At 41.1% G+C, this 21,101-nt stretch overlaps 1 protein-coding gene across 5 annotated transcripts in view; it reads right to left on the bottom strand.

The window, feature by feature from the left end:
• Nucleotides 1-6,465: 6,465 nt before the first annotated feature.
• Nucleotides 6,466-21,101, bottom strand: part of LOC131685038 (laminin subunit beta-1) — a 72,418-nt gene continuing 57,782 nt past the window's right edge. For all 5 annotated transcript variants that reach the window (XM_058968397.1, XM_058968398.1, XM_058968395.1 and 2 more), the window contains exons 11-18: nt 11,823-12,787; nt 11,661-11,757; nt 10,611-11,587; nt 10,200-10,552; nt 9,993-10,134; nt 9,744-9,932; nt 9,538-9,682; nt 6,466-7,430 (exon numbers count right to left, since the gene is read on the bottom strand). In XM_058968397.1, the coding sequence (XP_058824380.1) occupies nt 7,291-7,430; nt 9,538-9,682; nt 9,744-9,932; nt 9,993-10,134; nt 10,200-10,552; nt 10,611-11,587; nt 11,661-11,757; nt 11,823-12,787 (3,008 nt within the window). In that variant the 3' untranslated portion in view covers nt 6,466-7,290. The remainder of the gene's footprint in view (nt 7,431-9,537; nt 9,683-9,743; nt 9,933-9,992; nt 10,135-10,199; nt 10,553-10,610; nt 11,588-11,660; nt 11,758-11,822; nt 12,788-21,101) is intronic.

Below are 21,101 nucleotides of genomic sequence, written 5' to 3'. Positions count from 1 at the left end.
TCCTCCCAATTCGACGTCTTGAACGAAAGAAAATCGGTCAACGTTTCCCAGCGAAGGCCCAATGCAATCACAGAGGACTCGTGGTCCAAATCGAGTAGTGTTTCGTCTCTTGGATCTCCAACGGAATGGTATCAAGATCAGCTTGACAATTCGAAGACCATTGTCAGAGATGAAGGTGCTAACGGCGATCGATTTAGTATCGTCTGAACAGGGCAGCGAATAGTCGACGTAGAAGCCATGGCGGACATCGGGCTCCGCCAGCGGAAAATTTTGCCCTTCATCATCGGCGAGCTTCTACAGCACCCTGGTTCCAGAAATGCGACACTGTTTGTACCGTAGGTGGCGTTGTGGAACTGGCAACTCTTCAGTGGAGCCTCAGGATCATCGCGTCAGAGAATGCGCAGCTGCGGTTTTTCGGTGGGGTGGACCAAAATCTGCCAGAACATTTTTTCAATGTCCGCAATCGATGGATTCAAAACCGGAAGACAACCGTGACGAGAGTATCCTGGATGGTGGCACCAGGAAGCAGGATATCGTTCAGCGAGATGCGTCGATAACGGTGCGAACCTTTGTAGTGGTACTGTCAAGTTTCATTATAACGTGGTATGGAAGTACTGCGGTTGCACGTCGGTTTTATTGGGGTCAATCTCTCGCACATGTACTAATCTCACGTACTCGTGGACGTCTGGCACATCGCCTTCTCATCGGGATTCGAACCGAGTGAGCGTTCCAGAGAGAAGAAGCGTCGGGTAGAGTTGTGATTGTTGTCCCTTAACTGACAAAGCAGTTCGTCATGCTTGGCAGTTGCTGTTGGGTGTTGGGTAATGTTCTTTACGAAATTTTCTCGCAATATCGTTCCGATGGAGACCATCCTTTTGCACCGTGGACTTCGTCAAGCTACCAGAATCGGTTGACCAATTCATCGATCGTGCAGAGATTACTGAAGTGGAATGTGGATCGCTGTGATCGTGGTTCTCTACCAAACATTCTCTGGAGACGAAAAAGCCGAATTCTGTTTATCCGCTGAAACGGTAACTCTTCTCCAAGCGATATTCTGCCGTATCGAAGAACTTAGAAGAAATGGGCGGTGCCCAGAATCATATCGATGCCAGTAACAGCAAAATTTGGATCTGCAAACTTCACAAGTTGTGGGATCGGCCAGTGGCCGACTTCTACCGTCGACTGGAGTAGCTTTACGTTAATGGAAGGTAGAACGATCATGGTGCATTTCACGGAGGAGGCAGTGACTCGAGAGAAGATGGTTCAGGAATCAGTAGCAACTGGCTCAAATGGTGCGTCCTCCATGTTGATCGAAGAATTTCCGTGATTTGTCTTTGCATCATTTCCCTGATGGGAAGTATTGAAGAATTGGTAAGATTAGAAATAAGGAAAATAAAGTCACAGAGAACATAGACAATACGGAAGTATTCTTCATTACCAAGGGAACAAGACACTTCTCGATGAGTGGATATATCAACACCCACGAAGGGATATTGAGATAACAGAACGACAATACCCCCGAAGAGATATTGTCAATTAAATTCGGTTTGAACCGATTTTAGAAACATTCGCCTTGAATTTTTGGAAGCATACGTTTATAACGCTTTTTCGCTAGAAATTCCAGAGAACGTTCGTCGATACTGCAAAAATACTGCTGTATTTTCTTTGTAATCGACTTGGTTCTCAGAACTTCCCGCCATCAAGATTTATGGAAGCAGAACTCTTCAAACGTTCCGTGGGATTCCACGGAATGTAAAACAAGTATTCTAGTGAAGGCTATATGGTTCCTCTGCCCTTCACTTATCTCTTCCAATTTCTGCTTCAGCCATGTAGCTTTGTTCGTCATCCTGAAGGAACCAAACAATACCATACCTTAAGCCAAACCCACTGGAACTGGGAGTGAAAGAGATAGGATGGATTGAAAAGAGACACCCGTGAAGATCTTTTAACAGATCATTCGTCAGCATAATCGAAAAATGACCTTTCTTCAATCTTGCTTGCACTCGAAAAGTATTGAGACTCGAGGACTCTATTCAATGAGCCGAACCATTGTTCCAGAGAGAACTTCTGCGATTGTACTTTTTACTTTGATTTTTATTAAAAAATTTATCCGTTTTTTAAGCATTAGAAGGAGCACGCTCTCGCAACTATCGGTATTCACACCTGATATTAAGGGAAGAGACTCGATTTTCGATTCGTCGAAAATACGAAAATGACTGGAAATCTGCACGCATCAACAGTTTGATCAAAAAGAGTGGAAATTAACATTCTGGCAAAGTTCACACCATTAAATCCAATTTTGCACTACCACTTATTCAGAATTTAATTATTGCACAATAGAACCGCAAAAGGGTGCTACATCTAGCCGTTTAAATGATCAAAGACGATGTGCTTATGATCAGATAATGACGGTTCGAACTTGTTGAGTACGAGCCAGTTTACCAACTCATGCTTAATAACATCAGAGCAGAGAGTAGCATCTAACGCCTCTTCTCTACCACATCGTGCAAATGCTGGGCGATTTTTTACATTAAGTATATGCATATTTGTAATACTTACGTATTCCATCAATTCGGTGCCTCTCAAATTGATATCTGAGCTGCCCCAAATTATGTGGTGTGTATCACCGCTGATTATGAGGGAAAAACGCATTTCTGCCTCATTATGATAAAATCCTTTTGAAATCATCAGATGGTGATGGTTCATCATCCCAGTCAAAAAGGGCAAGTTGCTGGCTAACGGGGGGCTATTTGCCAACTCGGATGCGCTAATTGCCCTTCAATTTTCCAGCAAATTGCTGGCAATTAGGGGGCTATTTCAAATGCAACATTTGGGCGATTTGCCGCTGTCATTTTTTAGCCGCTCTACCTGCCCTTAAATCGCCCTCAAATCGCCCAGGGAACGCGCCATTTAATCGCCCTTAATTGTCTAATATGAAAATTACAAATATAACTTATTTTCGGATTCATTATCTACTCACATAAACTTATCACTACACTAGGTAATCACCACCAAATTATAGGAAGAATCAATGGTTAAATTGGCATTGCACACCAAAGCTTACCACAATCTGACTTTTATTAAGAGTTTAGGTCAGATATCTTGTTCCATTATATTTACACACAATTCCACAATTTCCCACATTCGTTGGCTAAATGAAGTGCACTAGACAAACAAAATACAAGCGAGAATACGCCAATCGTTAAAAAAACTATTTTAAGCTTAAGCCAAACATGAACCGCCATGTTTGAAAAAACGCAAATACAACCGCCAGAAAATTTGTCTAAGGGTGCTTACAGAGTGGCGGCGAGAAGCTGAGCTGGCGCTGAAACTGACATTAGAATGCGAGATGCGAGAAACCTGCTTGCTGCAAACCAAATGGGTGATGTCAGAGTGAATACCGAGTGGATCTGCGCCGACTACCCGCTTTCACTCTGACATCATCCCTTCACTTTGCTGCAGGCAGGTTTCTCGCATCTCGCATTCTAATGTCAGTACCAGCACCAGTTAAGCTTCTCGTCGCCACTCTGTAAGCGTCCCAAGTGTTGAAATTGCCTTTAAATCGCATTCGCAAATTGCATTTGTTCCTAGGGGCAATTAGCACAGGCGAGTTGAGTTAAACGTCAAACTGTTTAAATCGCCTGACCATGTTCGTCCGCATTTTTTTGACAGGGATGCGACAAATATGCCGAACAATAGACTCATTCTCATATTGACCGTGACAGCACAAATATCGCGAGTTGTGAGGTCGGATGTAATAGAGCACTCTAGTTAGAGTGCGGCCAAGACGCGTTTGACGTATCCAAACGAGCAGAAATCTGACGTATTTCTATTGTGTATACGTCAAATTTCATGTTCGTTTGGATACGTCATGGCCTCTTGGCCACACTCTAACTAGAGTGCTCTAGGATGTAAGACATACGTCAATAGCACTATTCGCACGTGTACATGTACGAGGCATTTCACGTGGATTTCTCATACCGTTTTTATTGAAAGCTACAAAGACGGGGTTAAGTGTGTCAGAGCAAGGGTAAGACCAACGACACTCAGTGCGCGCCAGGCATATTTAGTCTTGCCAGCCATTCAGTCCTCGGCACGGAGAAACACCTTGACTAGAGGACACCTGTTCTGAAGACGCCTCTTACGACATTGGAACAGGGACCCAGTGGATCAATTCTTGGTTGAGATGCTTCAAACCGCCGGATGACACACGGTCTATAGGCTGGTTTTGTCCAGAGAAAAATAATAGACAGTTGTCAACCTCCTAGTGGACCACAGCCATAGCCTGTTGTTAGTCAGCTCTTACGATATGGGAATAGAAACCCAGTGGTAGTGGGTCAATTTTGTGCTGAGATACTGCGAGAGATTTCAGCCGCCGGATATCACACGGCAACTTGGATCAAGCAAGTTCCTAAGCCGAATCGGCTCGCATCCGCCACCACGAGTGTGCTATTTCCCATCCTAAAAAATCCCAGAACTCTGACATAAACTCTTCGAAAAATGTTTCGTTTCCTTCGATCCATTTTAAATGCACTCCTTTATTCGAAAGATCTTTTAATGACTAATAACCCTGACGTATAACGATGTCCCAAAAATTCTACATCGATTACACCTATAAAGCTCGACGCTTGGATCTTTCAGTCTTGCTAATACCTAGGTCATGGGGAAATACAGAACCAAAAATAAATCAAGAAGAAAATTGCCACACCTTTCTTAAAAACTCTATTTCAAAACACATCTTTTGCAAATGACCTACTTGGAAAGTCAGTACAGAGATTATATTACCCAGGTAACCAATAAGCATGCTGAATGCGTCTCAATAGCTATTTGATAAGCACTTAAGTCGTTTTAAGCATTGAATGCATACTGTTGCCAGTTGGCAACATACCGAATACAGTGATATAAAGCCTTAACAGGAGGTATAGATTGTAATCAACAAGAAAAATGAGTACCAAGGAAAAATGAGTTCCATGCATTTAAGGTTTAAATGCTATTTAAAAGCCACTTTTGGCAAAATATACGGCTACATTACTGCTGTGCCGTGAAAATGCTTTTTACAGCTGTTGTGCATTCAGAATACTGCTTACTGACAAGAAGTTTTTAAACAGTTTTTTAAATGCTGATTAAAAACAGTCATGCATAACGAATGCTAGTATACTGCAAGAAGCAGCTGAAATGCAAATTTTATGCTACTTTACTGCATGCACTAATGCTTGTTGGTTACCTGGGTATTCATCCTACCTTTGCATGATGTGCATCGTTCTCAACCTCATCCTTTCGTTTTACATATATATCATCAATGTACCCACACGTAGATCAGGCAGACAAGCCTTGTCCAAGAGGAAATAGTTAGGTAGAGCAGGCCCGACCTAGGTCACCCTTTAAGAGTCTGAGTTGACGTAGGTCCTCCTAGCATCAGTTGCCACTGATGCTGAATACAATTGCTAGCAGTCCAGTATCTCACTGGCTGAAGTATGGGATCTTTGAAACAGCCAATCCCATGTTTCAACAGAGCCGCAAAATTCAAACTCGAATCGGCAACAACACCATCTACTTCAACATGGTTCGCTGGTACGTAATATCTGTATCCCTTCGTAAAAGGCCCATATCCAGCAATAACATTCGCCTGCTTTAAAATATTTGCCAACATCCTTAGCTTATTTCTGTCACGGCCGAAAATCGTTCCCTCACTACTACAGAAACCTCCAAGATTAAAAAAAATTGTCTTCAGCCCGGAAAAAGATTACAAAGAGTCAGGTTGAGTAGCATGGATATAGTTTCACCCGGGGAGTTGATTTTATTCCGATATCGATATCACCTTGAGGGGAATTTTCTTGGCTTGGACCAGCCGTGCAGATTTTCGGATTAAAATGCTACCAATCTGCGGTGGTGGTTATACTAAAACCACAGATAACAGACGTTTAGGCTCGATTTGAATCGTGTGTAAATACCCGCTACTGAAATTCCGAATAAATTAGACGTCTGAAACACGTTTGGCAAACGTTTGCAGATGGCGCAGTGATCGATACAATGCAGTTAGGGTGCAGCTGTCAAACACGTGTAGCAAACAGTTGCGCAGATGGCAATAGTGAAACACGGATTTCCAACGTTTATTAATTTGAAAGTTTACACACGTTTTTGAAGAAATTTTGTTCTAGCCTAAACGTCTGTTATCTGTGCTAAAACGTTTATATTTACGACAGAGATGCCAGATTTGCAGACAAGTCTGCAAATTCGCAGACTTTTAATTTAAGCTGCAGATTTTTTCGATGACGCAGATATTTGCAGATTTTTCCGTTTGGTTGCAGATATTTGCAGATTTTTTAGTTTTGTTGCAGATATTTGCAGATTTTTGAATATAAAGGCTTTTGGTTACACTAGCTTTCCTGACATTTTTGTTCTTCCCAGACTTTTAAAATTATTATCGCAGACATTTGAAAAAAGTACCTGGCATCTCTGTTACGACCGGAATTACAATTAGTAGCAGTGAAATCGTTATGACTATTCGCGTTCGCGGTGTAGTATTGCTAGTTCCTCTTACAGGCTAAAAGTTTCGTTGACGCCTACAACAATAAATGGTGCACATGTATAATAGGTTTATTTCTTGTTTTAATAGTTGATTCTTCATATTGCAAAACAACTTGTCTATTGCTTCTATTGATCTGGGTCAAATTATATTAAGCCTAACGTTTTGATTCTTACACTCTTAAACACTAAACATTACCCACTGGTAAGACTAAATGGCATTTTGCTTGACATTTATTGGCTTGTTATTTTTTATACAGGAGAATATTATTTGAGGATTACAAGTGTTCAAACTAGTGAGTGAGATTTCTGCTACATAATACGTTAGTTCTCTATTATAGGTTATTAGTTGATACTAGTTTAAAAAAAGCACTTGGAAGCAGATTTAGTCTATCGATTTACTTTTTTGGCACTTTTTCGTTTAGTGAATATTAATCAGTGTGGTATAGGGCACTGGCACAGTGGTTAATAATTGTACGAAATTTAGTCTAGACAACAATTGCAAGAGCTTAGCCGATATGGACTGTGTCATAAACTCGTATATTAGTAGCGATTTTCCTTCTAAGCCTACGATAGAAATTAATTTTTAGTTTCGAATTGCATATTGAATAATAAAAAAGGCTCTCAGCTACAGGCAGTTTCGATAAAAATCACCAATCCTTCTTGTTAAAAACCATCGTTTGAACACAAATTTGTTAAAAGAGTTATTTTTTATTCGTTAGTGTTTTTTGTTTGTTTGTTTATGCTTCGCTCCGTTTAGTTTCTTCACGTCGTACACTGTCGGTAACGATCGGCATCGCTCTGGATTTTGTTCAAATAGTTGTTGATCTGGTCGGTCAGGCCGTGAATTTGCACCTCCAGCGAGTCGAGGTCCTTCTGGTTCGATTCGTAGGTTTTGTATAGTTCTGAAAATATGAAGGTAGATTGAATTAGCTTATTGTTTGTTATGAAGTCAGTAAATTTCGTGAGGCTTCTGAAGTTTCCTTCGAGCCAGTGAACCGATAAAAAGACTTGCGTAATTGGAAATATCTATTTTAACGTCTCTGGTTCGTGTAATATTGATGAAATGTCTAGCTAATATATTGTATCCTAAAGCTAAGCAAAGACTGGGAGCACGTCGTTTGGCATAAGTTCGTTTGGCATAAATTCATTTGGCATAAGTTCATTTGGCATAATGTTCATTTGGCATAACCGTAGGTGACACATACGGTCGTTTGGCATAATGTTCATTTGGCATAATGGTCATTTGGCATAATGCTCATTTGGCATAATGGTCGTTTGGCATAATGGTCATTTGGCATAATGGTCGTTTGGCATAATTTGAAATATACATTAAAATCTCCATTATATTAGGCGTTGACGATGCCTAATGTGGCTACGCAACATCGCTTTAAACGTGGTGCTGTCCGACATCGCTCCGCTCCGTCGGACTTAAACTAGCTGATAGCCCCTATGTTTAAGTAATCCGGGCAAACGAGTGGATCACAGATTTGCTTGCAAGGGGCTGCCGTTCCGACGGGGGTATACAGATTCAAAGAACTGCTCATGTTTGAAAGAAGGAGTCAACTCCTAAGTTTAAGTAATCCGGGCAAACGAGTGCATCACACATTCGCTTGCAAGGGGCTGCCGTTCCGACGGGGGTATACAGATTCAAATAACTGCTCATGTTTGAAAGAAGGAGTCAACTCCTAAGTTTAAGTAATCCGGGCAAACGAGTGGATCACAGATTCGCTTGCAAGGGGCTGCCGTTCCGACGGGGGTATACAGATTCAAATAACTGCTCATGTTTGAAAGAAGGAGTCAACTCCTAAGTTTAAGTAATCCGGGCAAACGAGTGGATCACAGATTCGCTTGCAAGGGGCTGCCGTTCCGACGGGGGTATACAGATTCAAATAACTGCTCATGTTTGAAAGAAGGAGTCAACTCCTAAGTTTAAGTAATCCGGGCAAACGAGTGGATCACAGATTCGCTTGCAAGGGGCTGCCGTTCCGACGGGGGTATACAGATTCAATGAACTGCAATATATATATATATATATATATATATATATATATATATATATATATATATATATATATATATATATATATATATATATATATATATATATATATATATATATATATATATATATATATATATATATATATATACATATATATATATATATATATATATATATATATATATATATATATATATATATATATATATATATATATATATATATATATATATATATATATATATATATATATATATATATATATATATATATATATATATATATATATATATATATATATATATATATATATATATATATATATATTGCAGTTCTTTGAATCTGTATACCCCCGTCGGCACGGCAGCCCCTTGCAAGCGAATCTGTGATCTACTCGTTTGCCCGGATTACTTAAACTTAGGAGTTGACTCCTTCTTTCAAACATGAGCAGTTATTTGAATCTGTATACCCCCGTCGGAACGGCAGCCCCTTGCAAGCGAATCTGTGATCCACTCGTTTGCCCGGATTACTTAAACTTAGGAGTTGACTCCTTCTTTCAAACATGAGCAGTTATTTGAATCTGTATACCCCCGTCGGAACGGCAGCCCCTTGCAAGCGAATCTGTGATCCACTCGTTTGCCCGGATTACTTAAACATAGGGGCTATCAGCTAGTTTAAGTCCGACGGAGCGGAGCGATGTCGGACAACACCACGCTTAAAGCGATGTGGCGTAGCCACATTAGGCATCGTCAACGCCTAATATAACAGAGATTTCAATGTATATTTCAAATTATGCCAAACGACCATTATGCCAAATGACCATTATGCCAAACGACCATTATGCCAAATGAACATTATGCCAAATGACCACAAATGAACATTATGCCAAACGACCGTATGTGTCACCTACGGTTATGCCAAATGAACATTATGCCAAATGAACTTATGCCAAATGAACTTATGCCAAACGAACTTATGCCAAACGACGTGCTCCCGCAAAGACTTACCCTGGAGCTTCTTGAGTTGATTGGTAGTTTCAACGGTGATCTTGGAAGCACGGTTCAGCAGATTCTGAGCTCGCTCACGGGCACTTTCCGACGCGTTAGATCTAGCCGTGAGGCTTGCGTTGGCAGTTTTGTAGTTATCTTTTAGCTGAAATAACCAGAAGAAAATTGTCGACCAAATGCATTCAAGATTTTTTTATCGAACTAACCTGTGTCGCCAAATCATGCGCGGTATTTGCCGATTCCTTAACCGTTTCCGCCTGTTTGATGATCTCCTCGGCATCTTGCTCGTTCTGCACATTACTTACATGCAATTTGTTGAGACGGGCCTTCAGTTCATCAACCTTGTTTGCCGTCACGTTGGCTCTATTGTAGGCGTCGTCGGTTTCTTTGTCGATCTGAAATCATGAATATGTGCTTGTTTTAGCGGGGCGATAACTCAGTTCACCGATAATTACCTCTTCTAAATCAATCTTAGCCGATTGAATGTCTTCATTGGCTCGCTTAATCGACTGACGTGCCTTCTTCTGTGCCTCGTCTGCATCATCGAGCGCTTTAGTCACTTCGATAGCCTCCTCGAGGGCCTTCTCGGCACGATCCCTAAGAAAAATAAACTTCACATAAGCCAAATATTCTCTTTCGAGTGGTGGATACAAAAGCCATACTTCGTTATCAGAGTGCCTTCCTTCAACTGTTCCACAAGCTGCAGGTCGTGCTCCGTGTTCCGAATAATCGATTCCACATTCTCTAGATGAGAAACGGCATCATCAATTTGTTCGGCTAGTTTCTGTATCTGTTCCGGGTCCAACTGAAGAGTGTAGCCGTTGATTTTCTCCGTCAGTTCCTTGATCTTGTCCGGTGACGCCGTATTGTTGTCGATAATATCGGTCAGCGCGGTAACGACAGCCGTAGCCTGTTCTATCAGAATACGCGTTTGATTGTACTGTGCCTGAGCCTTATCGTGGGCTCGTTTTGCTTTCTTGTAGGCTTCCGATGCGTTCGTTTTCGCTTGGGACATCTGAAAATACAAAACTGTAATTTGTTCTGTCAAACATTGAAATTAACCACATCCTTACCGATCGCAGTATATCATCTGCCAATTCTTCTTTTTCCTTGCTAGTTTGTTCCGTTTTCTTGGCATAGTACAGCGCTTTCTCGGACCTTGTTAGTGCCCCTTTGTCGCAAGTTAACCCACCGCATTTGCCATCGCATCCAGCACCACCGCAGAACTCATCACAAGGGTCACCTCGTCTATCGCAAATCCGTTCGTTCAAGTCCGGAATATTTGCGTTCAAAGTGTCCAACTCAGCCTGATACTTCAGGAAAGACGCTTCGTTTGTGTCGTGTAAATTATCAAAATGTTCCTGCTGTTTCTTCAGTAGAACTTCCGTTCGCTTGCACTGTCTTTCGGCATTGTCGTTGAGTTCCTGAATCTCCATATTGGTCTCACCCAAGAGGGTTACTCTATTCCAGGCATCTCGAGTCAAATTCAGGGCACCCTCAATGTTACCCTCCTGCAATTTGGTAGCGTTCTCCCTCAGATAATTTGCCAGTTGCTTCACTTCTTCCGCTCGTTTACTCAAATCGTCGATCTCAATGTTCGCATAATTGATACTGGCTCCGGTATCTTGCAGACGCTTCTCCGATTCTTCCAACGCCTTCAACGACACCCTTAGATGCTTCCTGATGTCGGCAATTCTTGCATCAATCGCTTCGATTTCCCGATCGGAAATAGTATTCGTCAGTAAACCGTTTATCACCTCAATCTTCTTTCCCATGGAATCAAACTCCTTCTTGTACGCACCGGTGGCACCAAGCGTCTTTACCGTTTTGGCTTCCTCGATCGTACGATTGGTTTCCTCCCGTAGGCCATCCAGTATCATATCCCAGTTGTCGAAGCATTCACCGCACGGTTGGCAGTACGGTGCCTCGCCCAGATAGCCACGAGCGCACTGGTCACACTTGTATCCGCCTATTCCGGGGTTACAAACACATTTGCCAGTTTCACGGTTGCACTGGTGAGTGGCCGCACCGTATGGGTTGCAGTCGCAGGCTGAAATAGGGATTTAGTAAGAATTGCAATATTTTTTTGGTCAAGATCTTATTGCGACTTAAAAAAAACTTACAATTACACTGCACATTCGGGTTACCCCAGAAGTTTGCTTCGCACTGGTTACATTGGCGGCCTCCAAAACCTTGTCTACAAGTACATTGACCATCGTACTGAAAAAAGAATGTTAATATAAACTCTAAGTTACTGATTCCCCTCCCAACAACACACAACTCACCGGATTACACTGCTCATTAACCGACCCAACCGGATCGCAACCACACGACTCGCATCCCTCGCCACTGGCGATCTTCCAATGGTTTTCAATACACTCCTCGCAGTACTGGCCCCGTACGTTTGCCAAACAGGGACACTGCCCGCTGGACCTATCGCAGTGTTGCACCGTTTGATTCGTTCCCAGCACGTTACAATCGCACGGTCTACAATCCTGCTGCAGTGCATTCCCGTAGTATCCGTCCCGACAGAACTCACAATGATCACCCGTCGTTTCGTACAAACACTGCACACACTGACCCGTCTTGGCGTCACAATTACCCGGCTGATTCAGATCAACGTTGTTGCTACAATCGCACGGCTGACAGATACCACCCGGTCGATCCGGATTGCCAAAATGATTATCCGCACACACATCGCACTTGGCCCCGGAATAACCCTGATCGCACAGGCAAATCACGTCGTTCGTCTTTGGATCCAGTAGACACTCGTTGGCGTATGAGTGTCCGGAGGCGATCGTATCCGGACAGCGGCATGGACGACATCCAATTTCCGAGCCAAGCAGAGGATTGCCGTAGTATCCCTCGATACACCGGTCACACCTCCAACCGCGCGTAAAGTCCTGACACTGCAAACACTCACCCGTCTTGGAGTTACAAACCGGAGTGTGACCATTACATTCACACATCTGACAGTTCGGGAAGTTCCAGAATCCAGGTTGACACTGATCGCACTCCCGCCCATAGGTATTCGGATGACAACTACATTGACCGGTCACCAAATCACAGTCATTATCCTTTGAGCCAATGCTGTTACAATCGCAAGCCTTGCAACCCTCCGGACCGAATCCGTACGTTCCCGGGGCGCATTTGTCACACTGCCGGCCAACCACGTTCGACTTGCAGGAACAGTATCCTCCGAACTCTTCGCATTTCTTAGTCGTTGAACCGGTCGGATTACACTCGCATGCTGTAAGAGAAAAGATTAGATTAATTAGTTGAATGAATGGTTGCGACCAAAAGCAAACCAGGTGGTTTAGTAAACTGATCGAGATCAAGTTCTCCGAGATCGATATCCTGCCCGATGGTCGATGCAAGTAGAAAAATCGTAGCAGATATAAATGACCAACAGTGCATTGTTCTAAGATCTAAGAGGCAGAAAGACAAAGCACAGACTGTCTATCGCCGGGAAATGTTTATTAGATAACGACGCGCGTCCAATTTAGTACGTACCAATGCGTGCTGAATCAGATATTCGCGTCATGATAAGATATGATGTAATTAGATTGCGTGCAGTTTAAATTGAACGAAGGTCGCTTTTATATTGACGGTCAGAAATTGTTGGATTAGCGAAAAGGAAGTCTTGTTTAGGATGAGTGAAATTCCGTATGCATACTCTTAACCCTTGAATTTCAAATTGGCTTTATACCCATTTTTAGAACGGATAGGATATAAACCTGTTGTATTGAAATTTCTTGATTCGGGTTTCAAACAGAGTTTTAAGAAACATATTTCAGCCCAATCTATATGTACTTATACCTAAATTGTTTGTTGGAGTTTTTCAATTTTTAGTTTCTGGTAATTATTACCAATTTTGTCAGGGTTGGTTTGTAGGAATCGGCGCCGAATTGGGTCATGTTTGCATACCTAGATGTACACGGAAAACCAGTCATTAACCAGTTCGCGAATCCATGAATAATATTTCATGATCTTGTGAACTATTTCTCGAGCACGAATGGTCAGTCGCGATTATGACCAGTTCCCAAATACATGAATTAAATTTTATGATTTTGTGAATTGTTTTACAAGCACGGATATTGGATCGTGACTTATATATTATGGATCACGAATTAGTTCACAAGGATTCACTGGATTCATGGATACAATTTCGAGTTTCGTGAAATAGTTCACGAGAAAATATTCAGAATGTTCTGATTTTGTGAACTAATGTTTTGAAATTTATGAACAACACCACAAGTCAAGCTTTGGTTTATAATAGGGTGATTCAAATACAACATCTTCCCTTTGTCGGGAAGCTCAATTTTTAACCAAATATAAAGGCAAGTCTAGTTTACATCGCATAATCTGAGAACCTCGCAAGTTTCTTTACCTCTCGCCTAGGTCGAGCTGCAGAAGATGTTGACGCGACCTCACTCTCCTCTACGGTTTAATCGAGATGACCCTCTATATCTAACGCACGGGGATGCTTTCTATTCTGGTTAGCTAATATACCTTTGTTTCCAGTCGAGTTTACCTTGTTGTATGCATATCGTTCAAACACACGCTGCTTCCGCGACTCTGCCGAGGCATTATGTTCCTCATCGTGTTCAACCATTGATTCCTGCCGAACTGATTTTTCCACCGGCTCTAGTTGCAAATTTTGTGTTTTCTGCCTGAATTTTAGTTTTACTGCCTTGAACTCGTTTACCTGGCTTCACGTGCACAGCACTTCTGCGATATACTGCTCCATCCTTCATTTGTACTTCACATGATTGATCTTCGAGTCGCCGCAACAAAATTACTTGCTCCCATGCTGATTGAAGATCCGGCCTGCGTTGAACCAGTACATTCTCTCCGACTTGCAAACCTGGTAACTTTCTTAAATTTTTATTGTAGCTCACCTTGGTGATAGCTCGCTTATGACGAATACTTTCCTCCACCTGCAGTGCTTTAGGTGGTTTTTAAACGATTTGTGATGACCGGTACTGTATTTTTCGTATCCCTGGAATATAATCTCTGGTTCGGACTTGACCCTATGGAGTTCGGAGTGTTGCGATGCTGCTGTAGAGCTCTCCAAAAATCGGTTCCGCTTTTTGTGCATTTTCTGTAGAGCTGTTTCATTGATTTTACTGCTGACTCTGATTTTCCATTGCCTTGAGCGTGATATGGAGATGACGTTACTGGTGCAAAATCCCATTCATGTACAAACTTAAGCCATTCCTCATTATCGAACTGCGGTCCGTTATCGGTAACCACTACTTCAGGACTGCCATGCCGTGCGAAATTGCGTTTGCATGCGCTCACAACAGTTTTTGTCTTGGTATTGCTCAAAAAATCCACTTCCACAAAATCCGAATAACTGTCTGCTGTTACCATTATTGTCAGCTTCTTGTTGTCTGTTCACTTCTTATTGTCTGTTCGCCCAGATCAATATTAACCCGCTGAAATAGATACTCTGGTATTTGGTGCGTTGTCATTGGAGGTTTACATTGGTGTCAACTAAACTCCCTACACACTTCACAGTTTCTTATGTAGTTTGCGACCTGATCACTCATTCCTGGCCAGAAGAAAGACTCCCTTGCTGCACGTATAGTATAATCAATTCCCAAAAGCGCTATATGCAGGTTGTCTAACATCTTCTTCCGAAGACTTTTTAGTACCAATACTCTACCATTTTTGAAGATAATTCCTTGATGCGTTGACAGCTCGTTTTTAATTGTCCAGTAAATGTGCATTTCGTCATCAAGATCAGATTTTCGTTCTGGCCATCCTTCGATGAGCAGTTACGATAGTTTGCTTAAAGTGAGATCCTTCTTGGTTTCTGTCGAAATTTCTTGAAAACGTTCATCCGAAATGTTAATAAATTCCATTACATTAATGTCTGCGATCTCTGGAAACGCTTTGTCCACTTTTCCTCCTGGAAATTTATTCGAGTCTTGCGTTTCCGTGGCAGTTCTAGACAGCAAATCAGCTATATGCATCTCACTACCTTTCCGATATCGAACAAGTACATCGTATCGCTGCAACGTCATTCTCATTTTCTGAAATCTGAGCGGTGCATCCGTAATCGGCTTTTTGAAAATGTCTTCCAAAGGTTTGTGGTCTGATTCTACTACGACAAACCGTCCGGCTACATATTGATCAAATCTCTTGCACGCAAACACGATTGCCAAACATTCGCGTGCTATGGGAGCGTAGTTGCTTTCCGTCTTGTTGAGTGTTCGAGAAGCGTAAGACACTGGTTGACCCTCTTGAAGTAAAACACATCCAACACCCAACATGCTTGCATCGCATTGAATCACGAGAGGTTCTGTGGGATCATAATAACGCAATATTGGTGCCTCTGTCGCCAACTTTTTTATGAGTGTAAAAGCATCTGCTGCTTCCTCATCCCAGATGTATTCTGCTGTGTCACGGGTAAGTTTCCGAAGAGGAGCACTAACTTCAGCCAGTTTCTTGGTAGAAATCGTCCCAGATATGTTGCAAGTTCTAGAAATGTCAGTAGTTCCTTCTTATGTTTCGGAGGATGAATGTTCACAACAGCTGATATTTTTCCGGGATCCGGTTTCACTCCTTCGTTGGTTAAAATATGTCCAAAGAACGGTACCGATGTCAACGCAACTTTCGCTTTTTCTCGGTTCAGTTTCAGTCCTCTGTCTCTGCATCTTTGAAGTACCTCCTCCAAATTTATGGTCAAGCATTGCCTCTTCCTTAGTATCTCCACAACCAAATATCACTGCATCATCAGCCAAAAAACGTACGCCTCGTAGACCAGCAAAAATCTGTTGTTGCGGCTTTTGAAAAACTTCTGGTGCGCACGAAATACCAAATGGCATCCGCTTCCAACGATATACGCCCATTGGTTTCCAAAAAGCTGTTAAATCCGAGCTACGTTCGTCCTTTTCCAAATGCCAAAATCCATTTTTAGCATCTAGCACGCTGAACACCTTAGCCTTAGTGAATTCCGGAAGCAGTCCCTCTATGGTGGGGATTTGATGATTGACTCGTTTAACAACCCGGTTGAGCTCTGCCAGATCCAGGCACAGCCGCATTTTGTTGCCATTCTTCACTAGCACCAGATTACTTAACCACTCCATGTGTTTGTTCACTGGTTCCACAATTCCTCGTTTCTCCAAATCGTCAATGTTTTGCTTTAGCTCTGGGAGATATGCGAGGGGGATCCGTCGGGCCTTTTGTTGAACAGCTGTAATGGAGTCATCGATTTCAATTTTCCACGGAACACACCTTCAAAAACTGCCTTGTACTTACGTAGTAGTTGGTCACAATCTTGATGTAGTGAATTCACGTTATATATATCATGGACCTTGATGATACCGAGATCTATAGCTGACTGCGCTGACAGTAAAGGCGGTCGTGTTTTCTTGACGACCAGAAATGTCAGCGTTTTGGTTCCATCCTTCAGTTTGATGTCTAATTCCGCTCTACCTTTCGGTTTGATTATCCTTCCAGAGTAGCACCTCAATTTAATCTTTGTGCTGCGTATTTTCACCTTGGCCGACACACGCTTTAAATCACGGTAGCACAGTACATTCACCCTCGCACCTGTATCAACTTGTATCTCCAAAGGCTTAATTGTTACAGTGCCATCCACTACTTTCAGTTGTACCATGATTCTGCCAGCGTTTTTTGTATCCACACTGTCGACCTTCGCGATATCGACGAACTAGCATTCTTCTTCATCGTCAGAGCTCTCCGTGCTTCCTACATGGTCTTCCATTTGCCGCACATGTTTGCTCCTGAATCTCTTCTTCGTTGTCTTCGCCCAACAGACCTTCTTGAAGTGATTGAGCTTGCTGCATTCAAGGCACTTCTTACCTAATGCAGGAACTCTTGTTTTTATCCTTCTGATGTTTTCCCTTGCAGTATCTGCAGTTGTTTTCCATTCGCTGCGTTGTTGTCAATTTGAAGGTGTCTCTCGAAGAATCATTCACTGCCGTCATACGTTCATATTTTTTCGCAAGTTCTTCACCATATCATCCAGTGGTATATCACCAGCTTTGAGTAACTCTTTTCTTATCTGGTGATCTCGAACTCCCGCATCAACCGATCTTTCAACAGTTCTTTTTGTTACTCCACTGCACTGTATAACCACAATCTGTCGCTTTCTTCTTGAGACGTTTCATGAAATGTTCTATTTTTTCTTCATCGTTTTGGCACAATGTATTAAACTTTCCATACGCTTGTCCCGTTGTGGAGTCAGATGATCCTCGATTTTCTTCAAAATCGCATCTGGTGTCGCACGATCCGCTTCAATCAGTTGTAGTTCCTCTACTAGCATCACTCCTTCTACACCCATAACCGCCATCAATAGGTTTGTTCCAGTACACGGAAGTCACTCCCTGTTGCTCCGGAGCAAAAAATTCTTGCTCCTTTTCACTTCGATTTGCTACCAGAAGATGAAAACGAAAAGAAGATAATACAGGAACGATTTTCTCCCTTTTTGCTCCGGAGTACTTCCAGTTTTTCCTGGTACTGGAACAAACCTAATGTTGCCGTTTGTTGATAAGCCGGTTTTTCGCTACTTCCGTGGCTAGCGCGTAGTAAGTCCACTGTAGCCTGAATATTTTTATTGCCTCACTATCATTTACGCCCAACTTAAGCGGAGCGGGAACCGGGATGTTCGCTATTTTTAGGTTAGGTTTTCACTAGCGAAATTTATCAATTTTCGACGCTGCTGAGGAAATCCTTCACACAGTTACAAAGAATTACTCCCGAGCTTCTATCAAAGGCAAATATATTCAATTCCGTATGGGATCATCCATAAATGACGTAGTATTATATGGGGAAGGGGGGAGTTTTGTATTTTGTGATGATGTGTGACGACAGGGGGGGTAGGGGGTCAAGTCATGCTACGTAGCTTTTTTAAAGGAGAATAGAATAGAATTTTTAAAAAATTTACGAGGAAAAGGGGGGGGCAGAGTTACCGTCAAGCTACGTAATTGCCAGGGGGTATTTAGAGGTTTGTGACGAAATGCTACGATGGGGGAGGGGGGTGTTAAAAATCACTCAAAAAATGCTACGTCATTTATGGATCATCCCTATGCAAACTAACGCAATCCCACTTATGACACCATGTTTTGTATAAGACATGTGGTGTTGTTGAGTATCTTCATATGACTGTTTATTGACATATGAAAACTTAGGGTGGTACAAATATGTGGATTATAATACACTGCAAATAATCTACACTTTTTATCGAAGAGATTCGACACATAAGTTTTATGTTTCCAACCGCACCGAGAATTCAAGAACTTTCCATTTGCCCTTTAATAAAATTACACTTAATACTTCAGTGTGCCACCCGATGACACGATCGACTGTTGTCATTTTTAAATTTTAAATGTCAGCGTGTTAAACTATATATGTTTTGCCCATAAAATCCAAGTTTTTAACAATTGCGGCAACATTAAGTATCGTCGCAATTAAAATTTAAAGGTCAGCGTATTGAAACATAAATGTTTTGCGCATAACAGTGAATAATGTAAACTTTTCTTCGAAAAGATTTGACACATAAGATTTATGTTTCTAACCGCACTGAAAACTTAAGAATTTTCCTTTTGTTCTTCAATAAAATAACACTTAAAGTATAAGTGTGTCACTCAATGACATGGTCGACTGTTATCGCATTTAAATTTAAAGTGTAAGATTATTAAATCGTAAATGTTTTGCCCGTGTAAACTATGTTTCGACGTTGATTAAGTGTTAAACGCTTCAGTACAAGTCCACTTTTCCACAACATCGGCGCAAAAACATGAAGGCATGGCATATTTGGAAGGTTTTGGATGGTAAGTTAATACTTGAAAATATTTGCATAATTGATATATTAGCTTATTTTTGCAGGTAAAGAAATTGATGGTCAATCATGTTTTAGCAGATAAATGATTTATATCATTTAGAAGATGAGCCGCGTAAGGGGCGATTTTTTAAATTCATTTTTTAAATGTAAGAATAATATATTATTAATTTATTTATTACTTATTTTGCAGAATGTAGTGTTCTAAGAAATATTCAAAATTAAATAAAAAATATTTAATCAAGCTAAAGAATATTTATTGTCATTTAAAAACAAATGTTCTCCCATTTAAAAATTATTATAGCAGCGCATGGCTTTTATAGGAAATGATATAATATTCAAGTTGAAGCAAAATTGAATTATATAAGAATTACATACAATATTTATTTGTCGTACACTTAATTTGAATACGCCAGGCATATGAAACTTAAGTGTGTCATCTATTGGCACTAATGTGTTCTCAAATAAGTGCGCAATTAAGTACCTGACACATGAGTTCTAAGTGTCAAGACAGTTGCGGCAAAATTAAGTGTTAAACACTTGAGTTTAATATGCAGATTATTTGCAGTGTAGGGTGATTCAAATACAACAATTGAAGGAAAATTTAACATAATTATAAAACACATGATTTTTGTTCATGGTCCTGTTTTCGCAACGTAAATACGTGATTGTTCCAGATTTAATGGCACTTTATTCACGATTTTGGAAACAATTTTTACCGTGTGTGCAGAACCGCCAAATCACAGGTGTATAGACAGAATACTAATAATAAACATAAACTAAACATAAATGAGAATGTGTATATCAACTTTGTACATGGTACGACCAATCTTGGATGTTCAGGATTACGATTACAATACTAATCGTTTTGAACAAGCGACAATGAAACTGATTCCAACATTTTTTAATATTCATGAATGCTTAGGGGGAAGTGGGCCAATTTGGACTACTGACTAATTCGGACCCTCAGCTGCTTCTCAACTATGATGATACTATGAAAAGCGCAAATATCATGTTCATGACTGTCATGTAACTCTGTCAAATCGATAAGAAATAAATGTTTCGAATTGGACCAGGGTTGGGATAATGTATTTTTGCACTGAATAATACGATAAAGGATCGGAAAAAGTCGAATTAGAAACAAACGTGAGCTAATGATCAGCATTTCAGGAAAAAAAATAAGTACGAATTGAGCCAGTTCCCCCGATTTAAATCCTATGTAAAATGGTGTTGATATGTTGATAGAAATCTAGAGTTTTTTCGAAAACATTTGTTCAAATTGCATTGGCACAAATTCATAGTTATGAATGGAAATTGACCCTATTGGTCAAACAATGACCATCCGGAAAATCTAGCATCCGCTCAACTGATCAATTCATAAGTTGACCTTACAACCAGGTGTTTCTTGAAAAAGTATTTTCGTAAAACTTTGACTAGTTCTAGTATTAGATTCATAATTGTTATACGGATGTTTCGGATCTTCCGGGAGATTTTCACGTAGCATCAAGGGCCCATATTTGAGTCAATGTTTCACCAGTTTCAATGATATACCACGTCGCTTGTTCAGTATTATGAGAAATACTATTATACCAAATTAGTTATGGAATTTCCGTTTCGACTTCGTCTCATCAGATTTTGTGCCTTTCGTGCGCAAATGTGGTTTTAAAGAATTTTCTCCTTTGTGGAACAAATAGTTTTACGACTGTAGATATCATTAATGAAAAAGGTACAAATGTGGTGGCCTAGGTGA

Source organism: Topomyia yanbarensis, chromosome 2 (assembly GCF_030247195.1).
Source record: "Topomyia yanbarensis strain Yona2022 chromosome 2, ASM3024719v1, whole genome shotgun sequence".
Taxonomy (NCBI): domain Eukaryota; kingdom Metazoa; phylum Arthropoda; class Insecta; order Diptera; family Culicidae; genus Topomyia; species Topomyia yanbarensis.
The sequence above is the reverse complement of the archived record's forward strand: the minus strand, read 5'-3'. Positions and strand labels throughout refer to the sequence as shown.